General features: G+C 32.3%; 2 protein-coding genes and 1 pseudogene across 3 annotated transcripts; 2 read left to right on the top strand and 1 right to left on the bottom strand.

Moving 5' to 3' along the window:
• Positions 1-483: 483 nt before the first annotated feature.
• On the top strand, positions 484-8647 carry AGO6 (Argonaute family protein). 2 transcript variants are annotated; one of them, XM_016325634.3, is made up of 23 exons: positions 484-779; positions 1669-1967; positions 2036-2241; positions 2316-2537; positions 2650-2786; positions 2874-2971; positions 3060-3157; positions 3250-3418; positions 3549-3665; positions 3793-3900; positions 4060-4122; positions 4235-4348; positions 4596-4761; positions 4846-4958; positions 5346-5483; positions 5620-5750; positions 6875-6940; positions 7227-7290; positions 7566-7677; positions 7752-7825; positions 7929-8023; positions 8105-8136; positions 8238-8647. In XM_016325634.3, exons 2-23 carry the CDS (start codon positions 1677-1679, stop codon positions 8402-8404), a joined length of 2781 nt encoding a protein of 926 aa, XP_016181120.1. In that variant the 5' UTR covers positions 484-779; positions 1669-1676; the 3' UTR covers positions 8405-8647. The 2 variants fall into 2 exon arrangements, 1 of the variants encoding a protein (XP_016181120.1); XR_002355263.2 differs by having other exon boundaries at positions 529-779; positions 6875-6912.
• A 2631-nt stretch (positions 8648-11278) lies between these two features.
• LOC107621816 (L-type lectin-domain containing receptor kinase S.4 pseudogene) lies at positions 11279-13641 on the top strand (annotated as a pseudogene).
• A 3632-nt stretch (positions 13642-17273) lies between these two features.
• LOC107623868 (uncharacterized) lies at positions 17274-22714 on the bottom strand. Its single transcript, XM_016326262.3, has 7 exons — positions 22312-22714; positions 21478-21624; positions 21208-21306; positions 20382-20573; positions 19395-19514; positions 18350-18421; positions 17274-17784 (listed from the first exon to the last, which is right to left on the bottom strand). Exons 1-7 carry the CDS (start codon positions 22570-22572, stop codon positions 17560-17562), a joined length of 1116 nt encoding a protein of 371 aa, XP_016181748.1. The 5' UTR covers positions 22573-22714; the 3' UTR covers positions 17274-17559.
• Positions 22715-23884: the final 1170 nt, after the last annotated feature.

The raw sequence follows: 23884 nt of genomic DNA, 5'->3' as shown, positions 1-23884 counted from the left end.
CGCACATCTCATATAAATAGCATAGTTTAAGAAAGTAAATCCTAATGTGATATGAATTTTAGTGTGTTATTTTATGAATTTTATGATATCTTGTTTTTGATTTTTTATTTTGTACTTCAACTTAGAATAATTAAACTTAAATTTTGTGTTATTTTTTTATTTTTGTTATTCAAGAGAACTTTTATTGATAATATTTTAGGAGTAAATAGACTTAAACAGGTAAAAAATGAATTTTCTGGATATTTTTTTGTAAAAACAGGCAAACAGAATCTTAAAATAGTTTTTTTTTTAACTATGCGGATATACCTGATATTCGATCCGATCAGATCGGATCGGATCCAGCCTGAAAAAATGCGGATATCGTATCCGATCCGATCCGATGAACGTAGTGCGGATCGGATAGAATTTTAGGCCATATCCGATCCGTGTGCAGCCCTAAAAATAATAACCCTAGTTTAAGGATCCCCTCGGCCCATTTGCACCCCCTCATTGTTAAGTTTGTAACCCTCCTTAAGTCGTCTTCCTTTTAACTCCCTCCTTAGTCCTTCCTTATTCATCTCCCAAACACAGTGATACGTCAAAAGTCAAAACATGCACTAATCAATAATCATCCAAACATACCGTTGAAGTTTGAAACCCTTCTCTTCTCTCCTCCCAACAAAACCTCCCGTTTCAACTTCAGCTACGAAGAAACACTTCAAATTCCGACTCCCCACTCACTTTACCCGCTTCCTTCTCCTTCCAGCCACTCCCTCCAACTAGCGTTAAGCTTTGATTTGGTAGTACTGCATTCTTTACTCTCTTTTGATACTAACTTGTTATTTGGAGTTTAAGCATGTCATTCATGAATTCTTTGTTGCATGCCCATTCTTCGCTCTGGTATGATTATCGTTTTCTTTGTTTTCGGAAGAAAACTAGTGCCAAGATAAAGTTTACGATCGCAATTATGTGTCAAATGGGGTTGTGAATAATGTTTTAGGATAGCTCACAACCTGTTTGATAGAATGTGTCTGTTACAACTTACAACTATGGAGGTTATAGCTAAAACAAGCAAATGCATAGTGGTCCTTTTCATTCTATTTGTATATTGTTGAAGTCCTTGGAGAAACAACCAAAATGTTGAATAGTCCCCAAAGAATGTTGGAGTGAGTTACTTTTTTTTTTTTCCGGACATGTGTTTGAAATATAAATGCAATGTGGATCTGAGTCTAGTATCTTGTTCTTTTACTATTCTCATATTTTGACAAAAGGTAAAAGAGTTATTTATATTCTCATAGTAAATGTGCTTATTGTCATTTGTCAGTCATATTGATATACATTGTGTACTGGAACTAGGGATACTCTATTTATGTTAGTTAACTTCAACTTCAGAGTTCTGTTATAAAGACAATCCATTTGTTTTATGAACAAATGAAACTGTTTCAACTATTTGCCTTAACTAACTTTCATATTGGGAATGCTACTTATCATTAAGTGTTTTGATACAAATTGTATTCGGAAGCACTAATCCTTTTGGTAAATTGTCACACTAGAGTACATCATTTATGATCACAAATCTCTTTAGTTAAAATCCATTTATTTTATACTATCATTATTCACACAGAGAAGTAAAGCCTTATCTTCCCTTTTAGTTTTACCAGTAAATAGAGTTCTTTCCTTGCAAAACAGGGATTCAGATGGAGAAAATGCCAGGGATTGCAGAAGCTGATGAGCCACCAACTTCTCCTTCCCTACCAGATTCACCTTGGCCACCGACTTCGCCTTCACTACCAGATTCACCTTGGCCACCGGCTTCACCTTCAGAACTCAATGCAGTGTCTGATATGGAAACGACACAAGTGCCTCCTACAGAGCTTTCTATTATCAGTAAGAAGGGGTTTGGGACCACGGGAAAGAGGATACAATTGCTTGCCAATCACTTCAAAGTTGATGTTACTGATCCAGATGCAATATTTTTCCAATATAGTGTATGTCAAATCTTTCTGTCGGAAATTTCCCTTATATCTCAGGCTTTGGCTGAACGAACATTTTCCAGGTTGCTATTACTACAGAAGATAAAAGAACTGTCGAAGGCAAGGGCATTGGGAGAAAATTGATTGATAGGCTTTGCCAAACTTACTCGTCTGAACTTGGTGATAAAAGGTTTGCCTATGATGGAGAGAGAACTTTGTATACAGTCGGTCCTTTGCCATTTGATAAGTTTGAGTTCAAAGTATTGCTTGAGGAATCATTTGCGAAGCAGTAAGTTTTTCATAGGACTTGGTTGATTGTGTCATTTTTTACCCTATAAAGCTTTTAATGTCTTCCAATCGTAGCCCTGGTGCTGATAATCCTGGTGCCAATGGAAGCCCTCATGAAGAAACCAAAAGGTCAAAGCATTCTTTTCAGTCCAAGGCATTCATAGTGGAGATAAGTTTCGCTGTCAAAATACCCCTGCGGTCCATTGCTCTTCCCCTAGAAGAGGTTGAGTCAGATACTAACTATCAGGATGCTTTGAGAGTGCTTGATATTGCACTGAGGCAGCAAGCAGCTAACAGGTTTTGCCTAATGATAAACATAGCAGAAACTTTCTGTGATTTTCTTGAATGGAATTTAATCATAATCTGTTTTGTCTAACTTAGTTAAACTGCTTCTTGTGAGAATGTGAAGAGGGTGTCTCTTGGTAAGACAATCTTTTTTTCAAGATGATGCAAGGAACTTCAGTGAGATCGGAGGCAATTTGATGGGAATTCGTGGTTTTCATTCTAGTTTTCGTCCAACGCTGGGTGGATTGTCTCTCAATATGGGTATGACTTCTCTAATATATATATTGAAATATTACCATAATAAAGATGTGTTCTTCCTGTTTACATTCTTCATTTATTTACTTCCAGATGTGTCCACAACAGTGGTCTTAAAAGCTGGACCTGTAATTGAATTTCTTCTTTATAACCAGAATGTGAAGGAAACCCGTTACATTGACTGGGCAAAGGTGATAAACTTCTAATCTATTTACATAAGGTTCATCATGCAACATTAGTAAATTCCCCATAATTTTTTTCTTTATTGGTAATCTACAGGCAAAAAAGGTGCTTAAAAATTTAAGAGTGCATGCAAAACATCGTAACCAGGAATTTAAAGTTTCCAGCTTGAGTGAGAAACCTTGCATTCAACAACTGTAAGTGCTTTTTTTTTTAAAGTCAAGTATTTATACCTTGTTATTGGAATCTAAAAGAAAGGGGAGAATTATTTGTCTGATTTCTTCCTCAGTTTTAGCATGAAGTTGAGGAATGATGATGACAAAAATCAAGGGGAGACAGTCAATATTACTGTATATGAGTATTTTGCTAAACACCACGGCTTGAAGCTGACCTCTTCTGCGTATCTTCCATGCCTTGATGTTGGGAAGCCAAACCGGCCTATTTATCTGCCTTTGGAGGTTTGCAAATTTTAATTCTTGCCTGGACCTTGTGTTTGGTTCAATTATGTTATTTTGTCTTAGATATTAACTATTGATCTAATTGTACCTGATTATCTTGTTTCTCTATGCTTTACTTCGGCTGGAGTAGCTATGTTCTCTTGTTTCACTCCAGCGGTACACGAAGGCATTATCTCCAATTCAGAAAGCATCTTTAATTGAAAAATCACGCCAAAAACCTCAAGACAAGATTAAGACTCTGACAAATGTAAGCTTTATTTCTAGTGCTATCATGATATGCTGTTCCTTTTCTGTTTTTATATATATATTTTTTAATAGAAGAGTTGTTTTATTCTTATTGATAACATATGTATGGTCATTACAATTTCTTGTAGGCTGTAGGAAATAATTCCTATGATCATGACCCTGTACTTGCTGCATGTGGAATTTATGTTGACAAGAAATTGACTGAGGTTGAAGGCCGTGTTCTTGAGCCACCAAAGGTAAACATTGGTTTCTGGCATATTTCATATTTTTATGTGCACTGTGGAGTTAGCAAGTAACAGATAAAAGAGAAAGTGGTTTAACTAAGCTGGTTTCAACAGATTAGTTTAATTCCGAAAACTAATTCTCCTATGTCCTAATAAAATTTTCTTTGACAGTTGAAGGTTGGAAAGAATGATGATTGCTTCCCCAATAATGGAAGGTGGAGTTTCAGTAAAAAGGTGTTTCATTATCCTTTCAACTCAAAAATAAATTGTTCCCTGTTTTTCAAATTTTATTTAATATTTGAGTAGATATTTTCATAATTGATATTGCTCCCTTTCCTCTTGTCAGACACTGCTACAACCATCACACATTGATTACTGGGCTGTTGTCAACTTTTCTGCACGTTGTGATACCAGTTACTTATCGAGGGAGCTGATCAAATGTGGAATGAGCAAGGGCATTGTATGCTACCGTGCATCTATTTGATTATTTTGTTTTAAAATTTAAAATATTGATCATCCCTTTATGGGTTGTTTGTGAGTTGGGATTTTGGAGGAAAATGAAAGGAAAGGAAAGGCCTGTGGTTTTACACATTGAATTTTTGCACTACAAATCCTTCCCTCCCCTTGCCTCCAAAATCCCAACTTACAGACAATCCTTACTCTGCATTTGATGACCACAATATGATTCTAGGTGAATGTTTACACAGAATATTGAACGCCCATATACTTTAATAGAAGAAGAACCACTGATGAAAAAATCTAGTGCTGTTGCAAGGGTTGAAAAGATGTTTGAGCGGCTTACGTCAAAGCTGACAAGAGAACCAAAGTTAATTCTGTGTGTCTTGCCAGAGAAGAAACATTGTGAAATTTATGGTATGTCTTCTGTCTAATTTTGCAGGGTTTCCTTTATATTTTTGTGTTTGTTTAATTGCTCAATTTTCTTTTGTCAAATCTTAGGGCCTTGGAAGAAGAAGTGTCTCAGTGATTTTGGTGTTGTCACACAGTGCATTTGTCCTCTCAAGATCACTGATCAATACCTTACAAATGTACTTCTTAAAATCAACTCTAAGGTAAGCAAGTTGTTATGAGCCATCTCCTTGCAGAAAATTGAGCTGTTGGGACATGATGTGATATTCTAAAGTAATTTATTACTGCAATATATTTGAAATAAAGAAGAGATTTTTGGTCTATGAAGGTACAACAACCTTTTCTTATAGGGGAGGCATACTAAAATTGGGGAGTGAAAAAAAATCCAGGAAGCCATCAACTTGATTACACTGTTTTAGGAAATTACTGGGATATCTATGCTACCTACTAAAACAGATTGTTTACAATGCAGCCAAGATTTGAAAAATGATAAAACACATTCATTTCAATCCTTGCAACAAATTGAACATTATGTGTATTAATAACATTTTGTTTCACTTTCATAATTTGTATACATGTCATTTATACAGCTTGGAGGAGTAAATTCTTTGCTGGCAATAGAGCACTCTGGGCATCTACCCCTGATTAAAGATACCCCAACAATGATTTTGGGAATGGATGTCTCTCATGGTCCTCCTGGTCAGTCAAATCTTCCATCGATAGCAGCAGTAAGGCTATCTTTTCGTTCTTCTTTTAATTTTCGTAATAAGAATGTCGAGCTATATTTGTCTCGTAATGCAATTTATATGTGTTTTCTGTCGTTTTTTCTAAGGATATATGTTTCTGTATGCTGTTGGATTGTAGGTTGCAGGATCACGATGTTGGCCACTGATTTCAAGGTATAGAGCATCTGCAAGAACACAGTCATCTAAGGAGGAGATGATTGATGCCTTGTGCAAGCCTGTGGATGAAGAGAATGATAATGGTATTATCAGGTTCGACTAAATATGTTAACGGGCTACCATGATATTTTGTGGTTAATAGGAAAAATACTCACATGTACTCTGCTGAGTTTCATCCCATTTTATAGCCCTTATAGTTTAGATGAAAGTGCAGTGCCTATATAATATTTGAAACTTGCAAACAGGTTAACAATTACAACAACCAAGTCTTATGCTACTAGGTTGGCTTGACCAGTTAGTTCAAATGACATTACAGTTCATATGTTTGTGGTCAAACTATTAAATCTAAATCAAACTGGCAAACAGACCACATATATAATTAGATGACAATACTTGTTTCACTGATTTGTCCTTGTTCAATGATATGCATGCTTCCTCACTTTAAATTTAATATCTTATCAAAGTATTTGATTTTTTTAAAATTATAAATAAATTAAAGAAAAAGGAGATAAAAGTTAGTGTAAAAAATAACATGAACACATGAAACAGCCAGAATATTAATTTTGAAATGAGATGTATGATAAACTAGTTTTATTGAAAATGAGATGTATTTCTGATACTGAGTTTTGGGAAGTTAATTTGTCTCCTGATTTGAAGTTCACAAGTTACTTTGGAATGAGATAAAGTTCAAGGAGAGTTTGTGCATGTTCCTTATTTATTCTTATATTGCATTTCCACATTTTCATAGTTTCATATATTGTAATGATCATTTCTCAATTCTTATCTTCGGTTCCAAGATATCAACTGTGAAATGGCCTCCTTCACTGCCCTTTTCCAACAGTGAAGTTTTTTGTTGGGTGTACCCAATAGCAGTGAATTACTAATCCGATATGACCATAAACAGAGTACTTGCTGCGTAAATTTAGCATAATTTAAGATAGAACTAATAATGTTCTATTCAATTGGGAAAATGTCACATCATTTTGCAGATTGAATATAATTATGGTAGTTGTTTAGGATTAATGTATCATATCATCTCTAAGAGTTATATCCAATATGCCTCTTTCTGTATCTAACAATGTGTATTCTCAACTGTTAATTGAATCCCGAAATCCGCATGTGAAGATTTTTGTCATTCATTGCAATTGTTTATTCTGTTTATACTCCATGATATCATATACAAGATAATAAGATTACATTATGATTTTTCCTTGCAGAGAATTGCTTCTAGATTTCTACGAATCAAGTGATAAATGTAAACCATCTCAAATTATTGTCTTCAGGTTCCATTCGATCACTTTTACATTCAATTTACATCCAGTAATATATGGTCTTCAGGTCAACTAAGCTGTTTGTAGGCCTATAGTAATAAGCTGGACGGTACTAGTAGTGCTTATTACAATATGATATCTAAATATTAGTATTCTTGTTCTGGTATTGGATGAGTGGTTTATAAAGTTTAAATTATATGGATGAGGAGTCTGGTGTCTGGACTCACTTAGATGCCTTAATTTCCATAAGTGCATGCTTTTTGGTTCATTTAATTCTAACCTATGGTTATATGTTCAGGGATGGAGTTAGTGAATCACAATTTAATCAGGTTTTGAATGTTGAGCTTAACCAGATAAAGAAGGTTACTCTGCAAGCCATTCATTGTTCTGTTTGATTATCTGATTTGTTGCTCATATCTTCGTAGCTAGTTACACTTGCACACTGTTCATAGTGCATCTTTGGGTTCACTTATTTTGTTCTTGCTAAATAATTCTAAAGGCTCTCTGAAGCTTTTTTCTGGAAAACAATTTTCAAAGCAAATAAGTTAATCCAAACATGCAAGATATTTAACGGTATCCCTTTTTTTATGGTTCCTAATCCTAGGATGACGACAATAATGATCTTTTCTAATTATAGGCGTATGAACTTCTTGAGGCCGTCATTATTCCCAAGTTCACAGTAATTGTGGCGCAGAAGAATCATCATACAAAGTTGTTTCTAGCTAATGGTCCAGAAAATGTTCCTCCTGGTATGCTAGCTCTCGTGTGCCAGGTATTTTACTGGTACATTCAGTATCATCATCCCATTAATTGTTCTTTTCAGGGACTGTTGTTGACACAAAAATCACACATCCAAGGAATTATGATTTCTACATGTGTGCTCATCAAGGGATCCATGTAAGTTTACCTTGCATTCAGTGTAATATCTTACCTTGACTTAAATTTATGATATTTCATCCAATTTGGTTTGCCTTCTTGTTTTCCTCTCAAACAATAATAGGGAACTTCCAAGCCTGTGCATTATCATGTGCTGCTCGACGAGATCGGTTTCTCGGTAGATGGCTTACAAAATTTGATCCATTCGCTGTCTTATGTGTATGCATTCTTCCTACCTATTGCTTGATATTTTGACCTACCCCGGGACTCGTGCACTTACTATTTTGTAATTTGTTTCAGGAACCAAAGGAGTACAATTGCAACCTCAATTGGTAATTCACCGTTGAGTTTATTTTCTGTACACCTCTAAAGAAAAAAATATCAACTTGAAAAAAAAAACATGTTTAAACTTTGTTTCATTGCTTTTCTCCAGTGGCACCTATATGCTATGCACACCATGCTGCAGCTCAGATGGGGCAAATGTTAAATTTTGATGATTTGTCAGAAAAATCTTCAGATGTTACTTCAGAGGGAAACATTCCCATTCCAGAGCTTCCAAGGTTGCATAGGAATGTCAAGAGTACCATGTTCTTCTGTTGAGAGCTCTTAAATTAGAAGTTAGAACACATTTTGAGTGACCATTGAAACCGTAAATATGAAAGCTGTATAGTTGGTATACATGCAAATACACCATTCCCAGATTTTGTTTGACTTTGACCGATAGAGGTAGAAGATATCTGTGCTCTTTGGTTAGTGAAAAGATTTTGGGAACCACATGACCTTTATGGGGCTTTGTTCATGATAATTTTGAGGTCATTTTGGATACTCCTTTAGCTTGTTTTATATGCAGGTATTACTTGAAAGTCATTTCATTGTCTGAAGAGGTAAGCTTCTATTCTTTGTTCTCTCAGTGATTTTTGTGAAAAATTACATGAATGAAACGTAATTTATTTAAAGATGTAACAATTTGCTTATATTTACATTGGTATTATTGAAACATAACTCATCTAGCTACCCATTCTTTGCTACTCCTATTGAAAACACTTAAATCAATTTCACCTAGAAAAATGTTGTAATTAGTATATTACTATATTTATATATTTATAGTTTGCCCTTATTATTCATTAAATTTAATATTATATTAAGACAATGTAAACTTAACCCTTAAAGAATTTGAGATTCTATAGAAATCATTTTTTACATATTTAAAGATTTGAATCCGAGATTCTTAGTTAAGAGAAAAAAGTATTTACCACTTTATTTTCAAACTATTGAAACATGCTAAAGTTCTTTTTAAAAAAATATGTCTGAAATTCTAAATCTAAGATAAAATTTTGGATGAAAAATAGTACACTTGAGTTGACCAACTCATTCAATAATTTGACCAACTTCAAGGCACATTTTAAGTGCTAGCTAACCCAAATGAGATAGCAAGTTTTGTCTTTTTCAACATTTTGTTTGTTTAAGCCACAACATTCATCAACTTTTTATTTTATTATTATTTTTTTTGGCATTGTTATGGCACCTTGTTTCTGAAGATACTAGAAAATGAGAGTAGAAATCAAGAAAAAGAGTAGCTAGCCAATTTGCCTACTTCATTCCATACCATGTCTCTTTCTATCTTGTATGAAAAAAAGATACATATACAAAATTAGTTATGTGACTCCTCTAGATTACAATAAATAAATAAATAAAATGTTGCTTTAAATTCAATTGGTAAAAACAACCTATGAGGAGGTACTAAATAAATACATGCTGAAAAAGGATCAAAATTGAAAATTGCACACATCACAACTCACAAGTAGGTTTCACAATTCACACGCATTCATAATAATTTAATTCAACTGGTAGACTTTTGATACCTACTTTTGTTATGCAGTGTGCCTAAGTAGCAAAACCCACACCCATAGTTTTCCTTTTCACTTTCAATATTGACTTAGACTACTACCAAAACCCAAATTTCAATTTCACTTATCTATAGACTATATATATATATATGAGTTGCTTTTGGTTAAAAAAAAAATCATATAAATAAAGAGATAAAGAGATAAAAAATTTGTGCCTTTTTCCCCTTAGACCGAGTCTTTGAGAAGTACAAAAAATATGGGAAGAGTTTCAAGTGTACCGGAAATATCGGTGTTCCAGTTGTTTTACTTTTAACCGTTGATCTGAATTATAAAAAATACATATAATATATATTAATTGAAATCAACGGTTAAAGCAATTGGAACATCGAAGTTCCCGGTACACTTGAAAGTTTTCCAAAAATATGATACAAAACTTGTGTTCCAATGATTTATACATATTTTCAAATTTAAACAAATTTTGTTTTTATCTTTATATTTTATCTTTTATCTCTAAAACAAAACACTATTTTGGTTTTAAGATTTTATCTTGATTCTCATGTTAACACCTTAACTCTTAATTTTCATTCATAAATTATTTTTAATATTGATAAACACTTAAAAGTTGTGTGTAGAAATATTAGTATTAGTATATTATTTGTTTATTACAACTCCAACTGCTGTCCCATGTGGACAACCAATTGCTGTCTTTGTTCCATTCCCTTACGTGTCCAACACATTCTTGAGTCAAACCAACATCATTCAATTCATTGTACTCCAAATAATAAATAAAATAGTATATTTTAATGGCCTATATTAACTATTAACTATTAAGCTTCCAAATTCCCAACTAACTTACTATTAGCCGAAATTTTCCGTTCTTAACAAATTTTAATTATTAAATTAATTTTTGAACTTTTATTTTAGTTAGACAAATCACTTCTGATATCAAATTATTCATTTATACAAAGACATTAAACTGAAAACTTAAAAATATTTTGAAACGGTTATATTTTTATTAAATAACAATGAGAATTGATTAATCTAATTTTTTTAACAAAATAAAGAAAAGTTAAAAAGTAATTTAATAATTAAAATTTAAATTTATTTTCCTTCAATTTTTTAGAATATTGCTTTAAATAATAATAATAATAATAATAATAATAATAATAATAATAATAATAATCTAACTTTGGCATAATCTTCCGTTGTCCTCAGTCTTCACCTAGAACCTAAAGGTTTTGGATTCGAATCTCACACCTAATTTTAAAATAATAATAATAATAATAATAATAATAATAATAATAATAATTTAAATTTATTTTCCTTCAATTTTTTAGAATATTGCTTTAAATAATAATAATAATAATAATAATAATCTAACTTTGGCATAATCTTCCGATGTCCTCAGTCTTCAACTAGAACCTAGAGGTTTTGGATTCGAGTCTCACTCCTAATTTTAGAATAATAATAATAATAATAATAATAATAATAATAATAATAATAATAATAATAATAATAATAATAATAATAATAATAATAATAATAATAATATAGACATCTTATCCTTACTCTATTCTAACAAACAATTATACTCTTCTTCTTATTCTTCTTCTTCTATACACACCAATATTTTATTTCCAACTACAAAGAAAGCTCTGTTTATTCTTCATTCTTCAAAATCCTTGTGATCTTTGTTTTCTAAGCATATTTCCATGATGGGCACCTTGCTCCAACTCTACCCTTTTCTCTTCCTATTCCTATTCCTTCCAATCCTAAACACAGTTTTATCACAACCCCAACAACTCTTTTATTCTGGATTCAATCATATTCCTGGAACCAACTTATCCCTGACTGGAATAGCGAAAATTGATGACAAAAATGGAATCTTGAAGCTCACAAACGAAACAAGTAGATTAATTGGGCATGCCTTTTACCCAATCCCATTTCAGTTCAAGAATAACAATGGCAGCAGAACCTTCTCATTCTCTTCATCATTTGCAATTGCCATTGTTCCTGAGTATCCAAAGCTTGGTGGCCATGGCTTGGCTTTCACCATTTCAGCTTCCATGGATACTCTCAAGCATGCACTTCCAAGCCAGTATCTTGGCCTACTCAACTCAACCAACATTGGAAACTTCTCCAACCACCTTTTCGCCGTCGAATTCGACACTGTCCAGGACTTCGAATTCGGCGACATAAATGATAACCATGTTGGTATAAACATCAACAACTTGGTTTCCAATGTTTCTTGTAATGCAAGTTACTATGCCGAAGGCGAAGGCGAAGGAAGACTTGAAAATCTAAACCTTAAGGGTGGTAAACCAATCATGGTTTGGGTTGATTATGATTCTGTTAAGAGTGTGATAAGTGTTACACTCTCTCCTTCTTCTACAAAACCAAAGAAACCAACTTTGTCATATTCATTGGATCTCTCACCAATCTTTCATGAGAGAATGTATGTTGGATTCTCTGCTTCAACCGGTTTGCTTGCAAGCTCCCATTATGTCTTGGGTTGGAGCTTCAAGATCAATGGAACTGCTCCAACACTTGATCTCGATTCGCTTCCAAAGCTTCCGGGTCCCAAGAAGAAGCAAACTCCCATGGTTGTTGGGGTTTCAGTTGCTACTTCATTCATTGCTCTGTTTTCTCTGTTTCTTGGATTTTACTTGTTCTGGAAAATCAAGAATGCTGATGTTATAGAGCCATGGGAGCATGAGATTGGGCCTCACAGGTACTCTATGATTCATAAAGTCTGCTAAGGATTGTTTGTTTTCTGTCTGTTTGTGTTTTTGGTATTTTCTGTTTTCAGAATTTTGTTAAAAAGGATATAAAACTACAAAAGAAAAAAGAGAAAAAAAAAAAAAAGAAGTTTTTCATGGTTTTTGTTTGTTTTCCTTCACAAAATCCTGAAAATAGAAAACAAAAAATGTTTTAACAACCAAACAGACTCTAAATTTCTTAAAACTATGACTAATTCTTGGAAAAATTGTTGTATTCAATATTTATGTATGTATTTGTGCAACATTATAGATACTCATATAAAGAGCTCAAAACAAGGTCTTAGAGAATTTGTGTCAGAAATCGCCAGCATCGGCCGGCTTCGCCACCGGAACTTGGTCCAATTGCTTGGCTGGTGCCGCCGCCGTGGCGACCTCCTACTTGTGTATGATTTCATGGAAAATGGTAGCCTAGACAAGTACTTATTCGACGAGCCGAAAACGATCCTAAGATGGCAACAAAGGTTCAAGATCATAAAGGATGTTGCTTCAGCACTTTTATATCTCCATGAAGGATATGAACAAGTGGTGATTCATAGAGATGTTAAAGCTAGTAATGTTCTTTTAGATAGTGAAATGAATGGAAGGCTTGGAGATTTTGGTTTAGCAAGATTGTATGAACATGGTGGTCATCCTAGCACAACAAGGGTGGTTGGAACATTAGGTTATTTGGCACCTGAGTTGCCAAGAACAGGAAAAGCCACTCCTAGCACTGATGTTTATGCATTTGGTGCATTAATGCTTGAAGTGGCATGTGGGGTTAGGCCTGTTGATCCAAGAAAGGCACAACATGAGGATCTGGTTTTGGTGGATTGGGTTTGGAAGATGTACAAAGAAGGGAAGTTAATTGATGTTGTGGACCCAAATTTGAATGGTGATTTTGATGAGAGGGAGGTTGTTATGGTTCTCAAATTAGGCCTAATGTGTTCAAATGGTGCACCAACTTCTAGGCCTAGCATGAGGCAAGTGACTAGGTATTTGGATGGTGAAAATTTGTTGCCTGATTCATTGATGAAGCCTCATCATAATAACCAAGAGGGTTTTGATGAGTTCTTGAATCCATTTGGGTCTTCTTTTAGTAGTTCAGATAATATTGGCATGTATGCTAGTTTTCCTTCATTCACTAATTCCCCTGTTTTTACTCCTATTGGTAGGAGAGAAACAAGCTGAGTTTCTTTCTCCATTGTATTTTGTAGTAATAGATATTGTCTTATAATTGTAGAGAGAAAGTTATGATCATGAATCATGATGATGAGGGAGTTAAATCCCAAAACATGAAAGTTTCTATTTTGGTTCTGTTCCTCAACATTGGCACCCAATTGTTTATGCCTTTCATGAATTTTTCTTCCGTTCATGACATAGGCCCAGTTTGATTAAACAACTTAATTAAATTATTTTTGAAGAAATAGTTTAAACAATAAATGCTTATATTTAAAATAGCTTATAAATAAGTTATTTTGTGTTTGGTTTTTTAGTTCTAAAAGTACTTATTTTAAGAAAAAAGTAATAAAAAATTTTTTATTATAAGAGAAGTCATTTTTTTTTAACTTCTCCTTAAGCATCAAAATAGCTTTTTAGAAAGTTGCAATTTTGTTTTGAAAATTATACCAGATATTAATACTACACCTTTTCATAAGTTAAAAATTAAAAAAAGTTATTTATGAACCTATCGAGACGGCCCATAGCCTAATTTGTTGCTTGTTATTAGATGAACAATTTTTTATATTTTTGTAAGACTCTTATTATGATCATCTTACAATTGATGGTAAGAATTTATATTTAATATAGTCACCGAAATTTTTAATTAGACGGATTTATTTTTGTTGACGATGTACGATTAAGGATCGCATTCAAATCAAAATTTTGTTGACTTTCTATAGTGAAACTTAAATGTCTTACAATATCAAAACTATAGCAATATTTCATATTTTTCTTTTCTTTTTTAGGACGTTACTTAGTGGATTGTACAGTTATACACAGATAGGGATAAAATTCTTGATATTTCCTTTATCATCATCATCATCATCATCAGTATTCGATAGATATCTTAATCCTATTTATAGATGGTCTTTTTTGTGTGGTCGACAATCATATTTTGATATGTTAAGTATTTAAAAAAATTTGGAAAATAAAAACCTTAAAATATAGAATAAAGTGATAATTAGGTGGGTGAAGATTTTGACTTAGGACTAATTAGTTAGTTTTTGAAAAAAAATATATTAATTTGGTGTTTCACAAATAGTAGCACGTTATGTTCTTCTATCAATTTATCATGTGATGCTTATATGTACTATTAACTATGGTAACGTGTCTATTTATAAAAGATTGTTATGTAGATAACAATTTTTAGAGTGAAACTTCACCTGTTTTAGTAGAATTTGTGATAAATAGAGAACAGTTAATAAAGATTATATGTAAACTAAAAAAACAATAAATACTTCATTATCAAAATATTATATCGTTTTCATGTTCATGTGACAGTAATAAGATACGCACTACTGTAAATAACAAAATACATAAATAATTCTGTTTCATTTCGCACTATTTATTGACGAAAGGACATATCTACTGTTTACTATTGTAGAGAACCTAATTGATATAAAGACTAATTAATCTTAGATCAAAATCCTCGACTTTACTCTAAAATATAATTTCAAATATAGAAAAATCACTCGTTTTAAATACAATATCAAGTATATCATATTATTCAATATAAAACTTTAGCCACCCCATAATATCAAGTACATGAGAGTGCAATATTGACAAAGCAAATTCAAGAAATTTCTAAATATTTAAATATGTATAAATCTTTAAAATATATTTACGTGTATTGTATATGGTATATCATGTATTTGAACCATTTAAATTTTGGTGTGGCCATCTCTTTAATATGTATATCATTAGTATTGTAGATTATAAACTCATCAAACTATGAATTTCTTTGGTCAATTAACTCTCTTGTCGTCAATATGATTATAGAATATAGAGTGTAGACTCATCTATCTTTAAGTCATACTTCGAAGACTTAATTCAGTTTTTTTTTTTTTTAAAGGAAAATGTGAATTATAATATGCATAAAGCATGTAATATTTAAGTTATTCTTCCACTTTTCTAGCAAAGAAGACTAAGTAAAATAAATAAAAAAGAGAATGATAGAGTTTTCGGCTTGACCAATAGAATATTAGAATTTGCCACACTTACTATTTCTTGATGGCGCCATTCATGGAGATTGGAGACCACCATATTTGGATTTTATTAATCATTCTTTTTTTTTTTTTTTTTTTTATTAATCATTTCAAATGGTAAGCCGTGAGAAAAGGGATATCTATAGCCCACCCCCCATTAATTTGATTGGTTCAAAATTGGTCATTGCATGCTTCTATTATTAGTAAGAACTTCTATAAAGATTTTTTTTTTATGAAAAGGAATTCTTTTGTAAATACTAAAAATTAATTATCACGTATTTGTTTGTATTTATATATATTACTTTACTTATTTTTTAATAAAATAATCAAATTTATTATGACAAAACAATGAAACTCTTTTATAAATACTAAATTTTTATTTTTATATAGTAATTAATTAATGAATTTTTTTTTGTACACATTTAATATGATTTTTTAAGACAATGATTAAGAAAGCAAGAAATAAAAAATCTAAAGAATTTAGGGTGTGTTTTATTTGTAAAAATATTTTTTGTTTTAGAATTTTGTGAATAAGTTCGGGAAAACAACAAATAGAATTGAATTATCCATTGTTCACTATTTGAATCACAAAATTTTAAAAATAAAAAAACTTATTTTTCAACAAAATTTTCATTTTGCTTTTCTTTTTTGGTTAGTTAGACCATTGTTTGAATTGTATAATGAAGAGAAATGTTGTTTGTATATTTTCTTTTTCTCTCTTTTTTTTTTTTTTGGTTGGTTATATGTTCTTATCTTTCTCTCTTTATTTTCTTGGTTGAACATATTTTATTATCTTTTATCAGATATTGTATCAATTCTCATCTTACTTCTAGAATATAAAACCTACCTACATTATGTTTGGGTTGTGTCGATATATATTATTGTGTCTAACATCTAAATCTTCTCTATGACTGAAAATCTATCCATGATGTTACAAAATTTCTAAACTCTCCCTCTCACCAAAACCTATAAACTAAAAACTAGAGCGTATTTAATTGCACTTTTATTTTCTATTTTAATTTTTTTTTCAGAATTTTATGAAAAAAATTATGAAAACAAAAAATAGAATTTATTATTTTTATTATGTGTTCATTTTTTTTTTTGCAATCTTAAAAATAAAAAATATTAAAATCAAAATAGAAAATAAAAACGCAAACCGGCAGCTATAACAAAGTAGAATCAAAGTCAACTTAGATAATGATCTTTCAAACATGATCAACTGTCCCACTCCCATCTGAAGAGAATAAATCACTTATCAACCTCAAAATAAAACAGGAACCATTATTGTGTATAAGATAGTGATAGCCTTTGAACCTTTACTTTAAAAACAACATGGTTGATGACTTCCTTGGAAAAATAATTAATAGGGAGATTCAGTGATGTTAGGTGAGATATTAGGGTTGAAAATTCAACATTTCAGCTTGACCCAAATTCAGTTTTAAATGAATCAATCTTTTGAGGACAATCATGGCAACTGACAAGTAGAGCTTAAAACATGACCATGAAATAAATAAATAAATAAATATACTTAATTCAGATTCAGTTGTCAAGAAACATGATTATTTATAAGCAATTGTTATATGTATGTTCCAATCACTAAACCATTCAATTAGAAGGAAATTGCATGTGATTAAAATTGAAATTGTTTAATATAACAAAATTGCAGCACAAAAATACTTGCATCATACAACACTATAGGAAGGATTATCACAATATCACATTCTGTAAGTTGTTATAAATCTCTCTCAATTGAGCAAAATTCAGATAAGCTAATAGTATAATCAATCATAATAATGTTTGAATAATACATGATTATATTAAACAAGTTGACCAATCAATACAGAACTATCTATAAGCCACTGTTCCCAGTCCTCTTCTGAGTCTTCAATGCAATCAGTAAACTGTATTGTTAAAGCTACTGCAAAATATTGTGATAGTTTCTTTGCTTACATCTTCAATGCAGCTCTTGCCATGGCCAAGGCACCATCAAAACTTCGGTTTCCACCGATAAATCCACTCATGTGGACAAATACACAGCCAGGAAGGCCACATTCCTTGGACAGTTCATCATCCCTAAGACCCCGCCATTGCGATGGTAGAGGCTTACGGCTCTCAAACCTATCCGGAGATACTGCAACAGCCTGCACTCGCCACTGTTGGCTTCTTTCATCCTGTTAAATGAAAAATCAGAATTATGGTAACCTAATAACCTTAGTCATAGTGACGAAGTTTAAAACCTAAGCCCTCCAACTGAAATACTTTGAACCTAACCAGTTCAAAACCAAGCCCTTGTGGCCATTTAACATTATTGCACATTAGTCATTTTAAATTCATGACTGCCTCCTTTTATAAGCTGCAAGTCTTAGTGTTCTTTTCGAACCAACTATGTTTTCATTCTTCAAGTTTCCTCCTTAACATGGAATGTAGAATTAGATTATACTTCCAGCATACATAGACACTTTCAGACAGACCGTAATATCAAGGTCAGAGATTGGACTTATAGATATACTGAACAGCTAATTTTTGAATGATTTTGAACTTCTCAATTGCAGAAATTCTGCTCCTAAAACAAAATATTTATGACACGGAAGTGATTTTGAGCTACTTGGACCAATGTAAAGCCCACATTAGTCATTTTTAATTTTTCTCATCAGTCTATCGTTTTTAGGAGGCTTCTTGAAGACTAGAGGCCTAAAATGAAACTGGTAAAAAGAAAATGAAAATTCAAGTATGTACCTGATATAGAACATATTTAATGGGAGGGTCAATTTTCATCTCCCCCTCAAGCTCAAATAAGTGAAGCTTCCACTGCAGAAAACAATTGAAGTTAAACATCTACCAACAACAAAGGCATATATATGTTGTGGCTAGCAACCTAGCACCCAAGAATGATAGAGTCAGAAATTTAGTGTAGGGAAAAAAATTTTTCAAATGCCTCCTATGTTTTGTGGGCAGGCCAGAGATGACCATTTTAGGCTATAAAGAAGCTCACATAATATTAATTAATAGCCGAGTGAGAATAGAATGAGACTGATGCAGCTTTTATACAACAGCTAAGACTGCACTTTCATCCAGTAACTTGTTTTGCCAGGACTATTGCCGGGGGAACAAGTCACAGTGTGTTTCACTAAACTTATAAAATTCCTCTAGGAAGTTAAAATCAAATGAATAATGACACTATAGACCTATGTTCACGATAAACCCTACACACAGCATGCTATTATCAACTGGAAACTCTTATAATTATAAATATGTAAATGCTATAAAAAGCAATAGATGATCACATGCCATGTGTACAATTCATTATGAACCCTGGTCTATTGCATCATTACTCAGAACAAAACAACCAGTACCAGTCACAAAAACTAATCACAGATTGCTGAACTTATTTGATAAACAGATTATGAAATCCAGTATCCACCAATTGAATCTATTTTGTATGTTTGAGAGAATATTTGCCTGATATAAGCAATGTTTGACATATTGTATCAAAAGAAATTTCCAAGATTGACACTCGTGCAAATTTAAGCTTCAACTTATAATTTTCACAATTAACTTATTCATTAAATGGATAAGAAACCTCCTTTTGACCTATTGAATTTACTTAATGTTACTATGTTAGCAAAAAACTTTGTATGACAAATATAGAATTATCATCATCAACATAAATGTTCAACATACAAAACATGATTTATCCAGAAAAGAGAGAATAATATAATTAGAATCAATCATATTTGAATATTCTACAAATGATCAGAAGGAGACATAATTTCCAACTCACCGGACAGAATTTCTCCAAAACCAAAATTTCTCCACTAGGATCGACACTATATCTAGCTTCAAGCGTCTCATTTACAATTGACCTTGCTGGTAACCATGAATTAATATGAAATTGAACACTCTGCAAAATAAAGAGGGGTGACAAGAACTTGTTAAAACATCAAAGCTTTTTTCTTAATTTGAGAGAGAGAGAGAGAGAGAGAGAGAGAGAGAGAGAGAGAGAGAGAGAGAGAGAGAGAGAGAGACAGACAGACTTGACCTGAAAATAAGAAATAAGTATGAAAAATATATATGACACCTCATAATACAAATTTTCACACGAACATGAAGTAGATAAATATATTAAAATTGTTGTTGCCTTGTTCCATGGATTACATTTAATGTAATAATTTTTGTTTAGCATCTTCAATGCGTTTAGGTGTGCCATTAAAGCTTAGATCAGTTGTTGTTGACTATTTTTAACTTGTTTTGGGAGAAGGTAGGAAGCCAAAGCTGTGACATTACGCCATATGTACCACTATTTGGTGTATCCGGTTGGAGCGGAATTCTCATACCTTTAATGACATATTTTCAAACAAGCAAGTTTTGTACGATGAGAGTATTCGGCACTCTGTTTGGTGTAAAACTAATGATCTTTTAGGAGAAATTTCTGTCTAACAAGTTGAGAGATTAGGAAGCTATGTCTCATTGATGCTTTTTTCCCTTTTGTTCATTCATGCTCTTGCAAAGAGGATTTCTTGCCCTCCAACGTTCTCTCTATCATTCTTCTCTTCATATTAGAAATATTCTTCTTTTTTATCAAAAATTAAAAATAAATAAAATTATCCTAAGTGGATGAGTCATTGAACATACATATGTCAATATCTTTTGTGCTTGATAAAAAAACATCATTATACAGACCATGAGCAGGAAAGAACAAAATTAAAAAAAAAAAACTTTTATTCATTTTGGTGATCACAAAGGAAGGGAATGAGGAGTGAAGACTTACATCCATAAATTCGCTACCAGTAAGAACCATGGCACGTTGAAAGGCTTCATTTTCTTTTTCAGATGACTGATCAGGATCTGTCCAATCTAAATTTAACCTTCCCACTCTTGAGGACAGATGTGTATTATTCACATATTTTGGGGGCTGGTCAGTATCATATTGATTTATTCCATTGTCTATAGCATCAATTGCCTGATATAATTAGATAAAAACATTGTTATGAAAAGATTTACAAATTAAGCCCAGGAATAAGTGGTTCTCAGATTAGCACCCAACAACATAAGCCAAACCAGTTGTTATAGTTAAGAAACAAAAACTCTCAGAAAAAGCCCTAGAAGTCCACAAACATTATCTGATGGTGTTGAAGAAGAGAACAAAAAGTTTACACTTCAAAAGAAGTTGCACTGATATCCTAGATGTCACGATGAATAGCAAGGTAGAAAGCATTCTTGCATTAGTATTTTATGAAAGCACAGCAAAAAATAGAACGCTCATTGTAAAACAATGCCAATGTAGATAGAGTCCGTTTTCAAATGTAAAACTTAGTTTTCCTATTTTGTTGATACAGTTTCTCTATATTATGTCCATCCTCCAGTTAAAAACCACTCACTATCCTAGTGCACAAACAAATGAAGCATATTTTCCCTCTCAGTATTCACTATCTGCATGAATCTCCCCTAAGTCTCCTCAGCTCAAATTTCACCCAATAAGAACATCACGATTATTGACCCCAAAAAGAATGCATGGAAGAGAAGACATTCCAATAGAGAATACAACAAACAGAAAGTTGGATAAGGCAAGAAAGAATAAGTATAAAATGTATTACCTCCATGAAGCTTTTGTAAACAGCCAGATATATGCGATGCACATCTGGGTGTTCTTCATCTACCCTAAGTTCCTTAGCTATAATCTCCTTTCCATAGTGCTATACAGAGAGAAACAAAGAAGCATAATATAATTATTAAGGACGATTCATCTTTGAAATAAAACTTCTCATGAAAATGATCAGTGACTGCACCAAAACAGGGGAATTAGCCACCAGCTACAAAAATGAGAAAACCAAAAACAAAATAAAATTTTAAGATAAGAAAAGCACCTTGTAAACAAGACCTGCGCTACTCAACTTGGTGGAGAAGCCATGGCCAAAAGCCTCCTCAAAACCTTTCTGGTGATGATCGTAGCGATCTCGGCTGGGGTCATACACTCCCCCAACATCAAGAACGGCATCAAGACCCTCCAAAACCTACAAACCAGGACTCAATATTCAAACAAAAACATCAACAAGTAATGAGAAGGACACGATTACTCCCACTCCATTTTGTTTCTATACATACAATGCAACAACCAAAATTTCATCCCTAAAACTCAGAAACATAGACACTCCTCAGTCCTTACTGTCTCACTCAAACAACTTCTCATTGCTCATAATTGATAAAAGTTCCACAGAAAACCCCATCAAAGTTCCCTCTTTCAAAATTACATTTCAACATTAAACAATCACACTGCTAAGGCATACATACATAAATCTATGTTATCGCATTTGCTAACTGACTACATTTTCGAAAAATTGTGTGTTTCCGAGTTCCAATTTGGAAGGGTACATGGGAAGGGACTAAGGGAGGAAAGAGAAGAGATTTTGAAGAGTAAAATGAACTTACTGCTACTCTTCAAATCCCTTTCCTTCCACCTCTCCAAATCAAAACTCACAAACACAACTTAAACAGATAGCTCAGGATCATCCATAAATCACTAATCACAAAACTTAGATAATAAATAAACCAAATTTTCTCATAAACCAAGCAAATAAAAGACACTCTTTCTAGTTTCTAGTCAAAATGAAGAAGAATAAAACAACACGTTCTCATCAACCAAACAACAACTCACATTTTTTCAGAAACGAACAAATTAAAAATTAGAAAAAAAAAATTACCTGAGGATCACGAGAGCGAACAACTTGAGCGTTGTAGAATTTGTTGGTGAGTCGAATCATGAAGCAGCCAAGCGCTTCGTCGCAATGGAAGCTCCCGTTGTGTGTGCCGACGCGAACGCACACGCGCTTGAACGGCGCGTAAGCATCGGAATGCTCGGAAAGAATATCGCTGGTTGCACTTGATGCCGCCATTCGAAAGAAGTGAGAGTGAGTGCGGAAGCTGAACAAGTTTCTGAGAAATGGCGTTGTTGCCAGCAACATGCTATGTTTTACACAAAAGAGAATGAAACCTTCATTTCATTACTACCACTATTTCAACCTAAAACCCTTGCCCTAGTTTTTCATAATAGCAGTAACTAGTAACTTTCAATTCTTAGGGTTTAACCAACAGCTCTCAGTAAACGGTTAAAGATGACATGTTCTCTAATTTTACGAAGAATGGACAAAAATATACATCATTTTTATTTTAATTTTTTTATAAGTTATTTATACACATTAATATTAAGTATTGTTGTCATTTTTATTTTTTTCTCAAATAACTTTGTTAGTTTTTTAGCGATAGTGATTGACTCTGTGCATTGTGTGACGTGATCCTTTTGATAACGATAAATTAAAAACTAAATAATAAAATATTAAATTTGTTAAATTTAAATAAAAAAATTTTACAAGTCATTTAAAATTTTTAATTTTTTTCTTCCTTTTCCAAAGAGTAGATATTAATTAAGGGATTTAACTCAGAAATAACTGCTAGAACTATGTTTGAAGTAAATTTTGGATAAAAAAGGAAGAAAATGAAGATTTTAAATTACTTGTAAATCTTTTTTTATTATTAAAATTTAACAAATTTAATAATAATTCTGTTAGGAAATCAAGAGGAAGTTCAGCCAACTCCTGCCAATTTTTTAATGGGCTGGACTTCGAAACTTATCTTAATAAAAATAAGTTAATATATCTGGATGTTTCTTCTGCTAAGTATTAAAATGTTTCTTTTTCATACTAAATGGATGTTTTTTAGTATATTTTTCGAATTTTTTTGTATTGCAAATGTGAATATCTCTATTTCTTTAAGAATTTCATAATTTTTTTTAATTTTATAGATATTTAATTATTTTTACCAAAATATAACTTAATATTTCTTTCGTTAAGTATTAGGATGTTTTTTTTTTTATATTAAATGAATATTTTTTTTATATTTCTCATCTTTATGCCGACAGAGCCCAAGCCCATATCAAGCTCCAGAACTTCACAAAAGCTGTTTCTGATGCGAACAAAGCCATTTAATTGAGCCCGGAATAGGGCTGCACGCGGATCGGATCGGATCGGATATGGCCAAAATGTTGATCCGATCCGCACTAAAATCATCGGATCGGATCGGATCCAATATCCGCGGTTTTTTAAGGTTGGATACGATCCGATCCGATCCGCACATTTTCGGATCGGATCGGATATCGGATATATCCGCAAAACACAAAAATATTTTTAAAAGTTTATTTTTATTAAAAAAATATCAATGAAATTCATTTTTTCTATTCTTTTAAATATGTTTACTCTTAAAATAATATTAAACATACTT

The sequence above is a fragment of the Arachis ipaensis genome, chromosome B10 (assembly GCF_059453495.1).
Source record: "Arachis ipaensis isolate K30076 ecotype BB chromosome B10, ASM5945349v1, whole genome shotgun sequence".
Lineage (NCBI taxonomy): Eukaryota > Viridiplantae > Streptophyta > Magnoliopsida > Fabales > Fabaceae > Arachis > Arachis ipaensis.
Note: the sequence above shows the minus strand (reverse complement) of the source record. Positions and strands in the feature narration are given on the sequence as shown.

Bases quoted from the DNA above. Each gene is read 5' to 3' on its own strand.
- AGO6 (XM_016325634.3), top strand. From the start codon at position 1,677: ATGGAGAAAATGCCAGGGATTGCAGAAGCTGATGAGCCACCAACTTCT. The intron at 2,972-3,059 runs GTGATAAACTTC...GGTAATCTACAG, and splicing joins GTTACATTGACTGGGCAAAG to GCAAAAAAGGTGCTTAAAAA. The intron at 7,826-7,928 runs GTAAGTTTACCT...AAACAATAATAG, and splicing joins GTGCTCATCAAGGGATCCAT to GGAACTTCCAAGCCTGTGCA.
- LOC107623868 (XM_016326262.3), bottom strand. From the start codon at position 22,572: ATGTTGCTGGCAACAACGCCATTTCTCAGAAACTTGTTCAGCTTCCGC. The intron at 18,422-19,394 runs GTGAGTTGGAAA...TGTTTTCTGCAG, and splicing joins TTTTGGAGAAATTCTGTCCG to TGGAAGCTTCACTTATTTGA. The intron at 17,785-18,349 runs GTACATACTTGA...TTCATTTAACAG, and splicing joins TTAAATATGTTCTATATCAG to GATGAAAGAAGCCAACAGTG.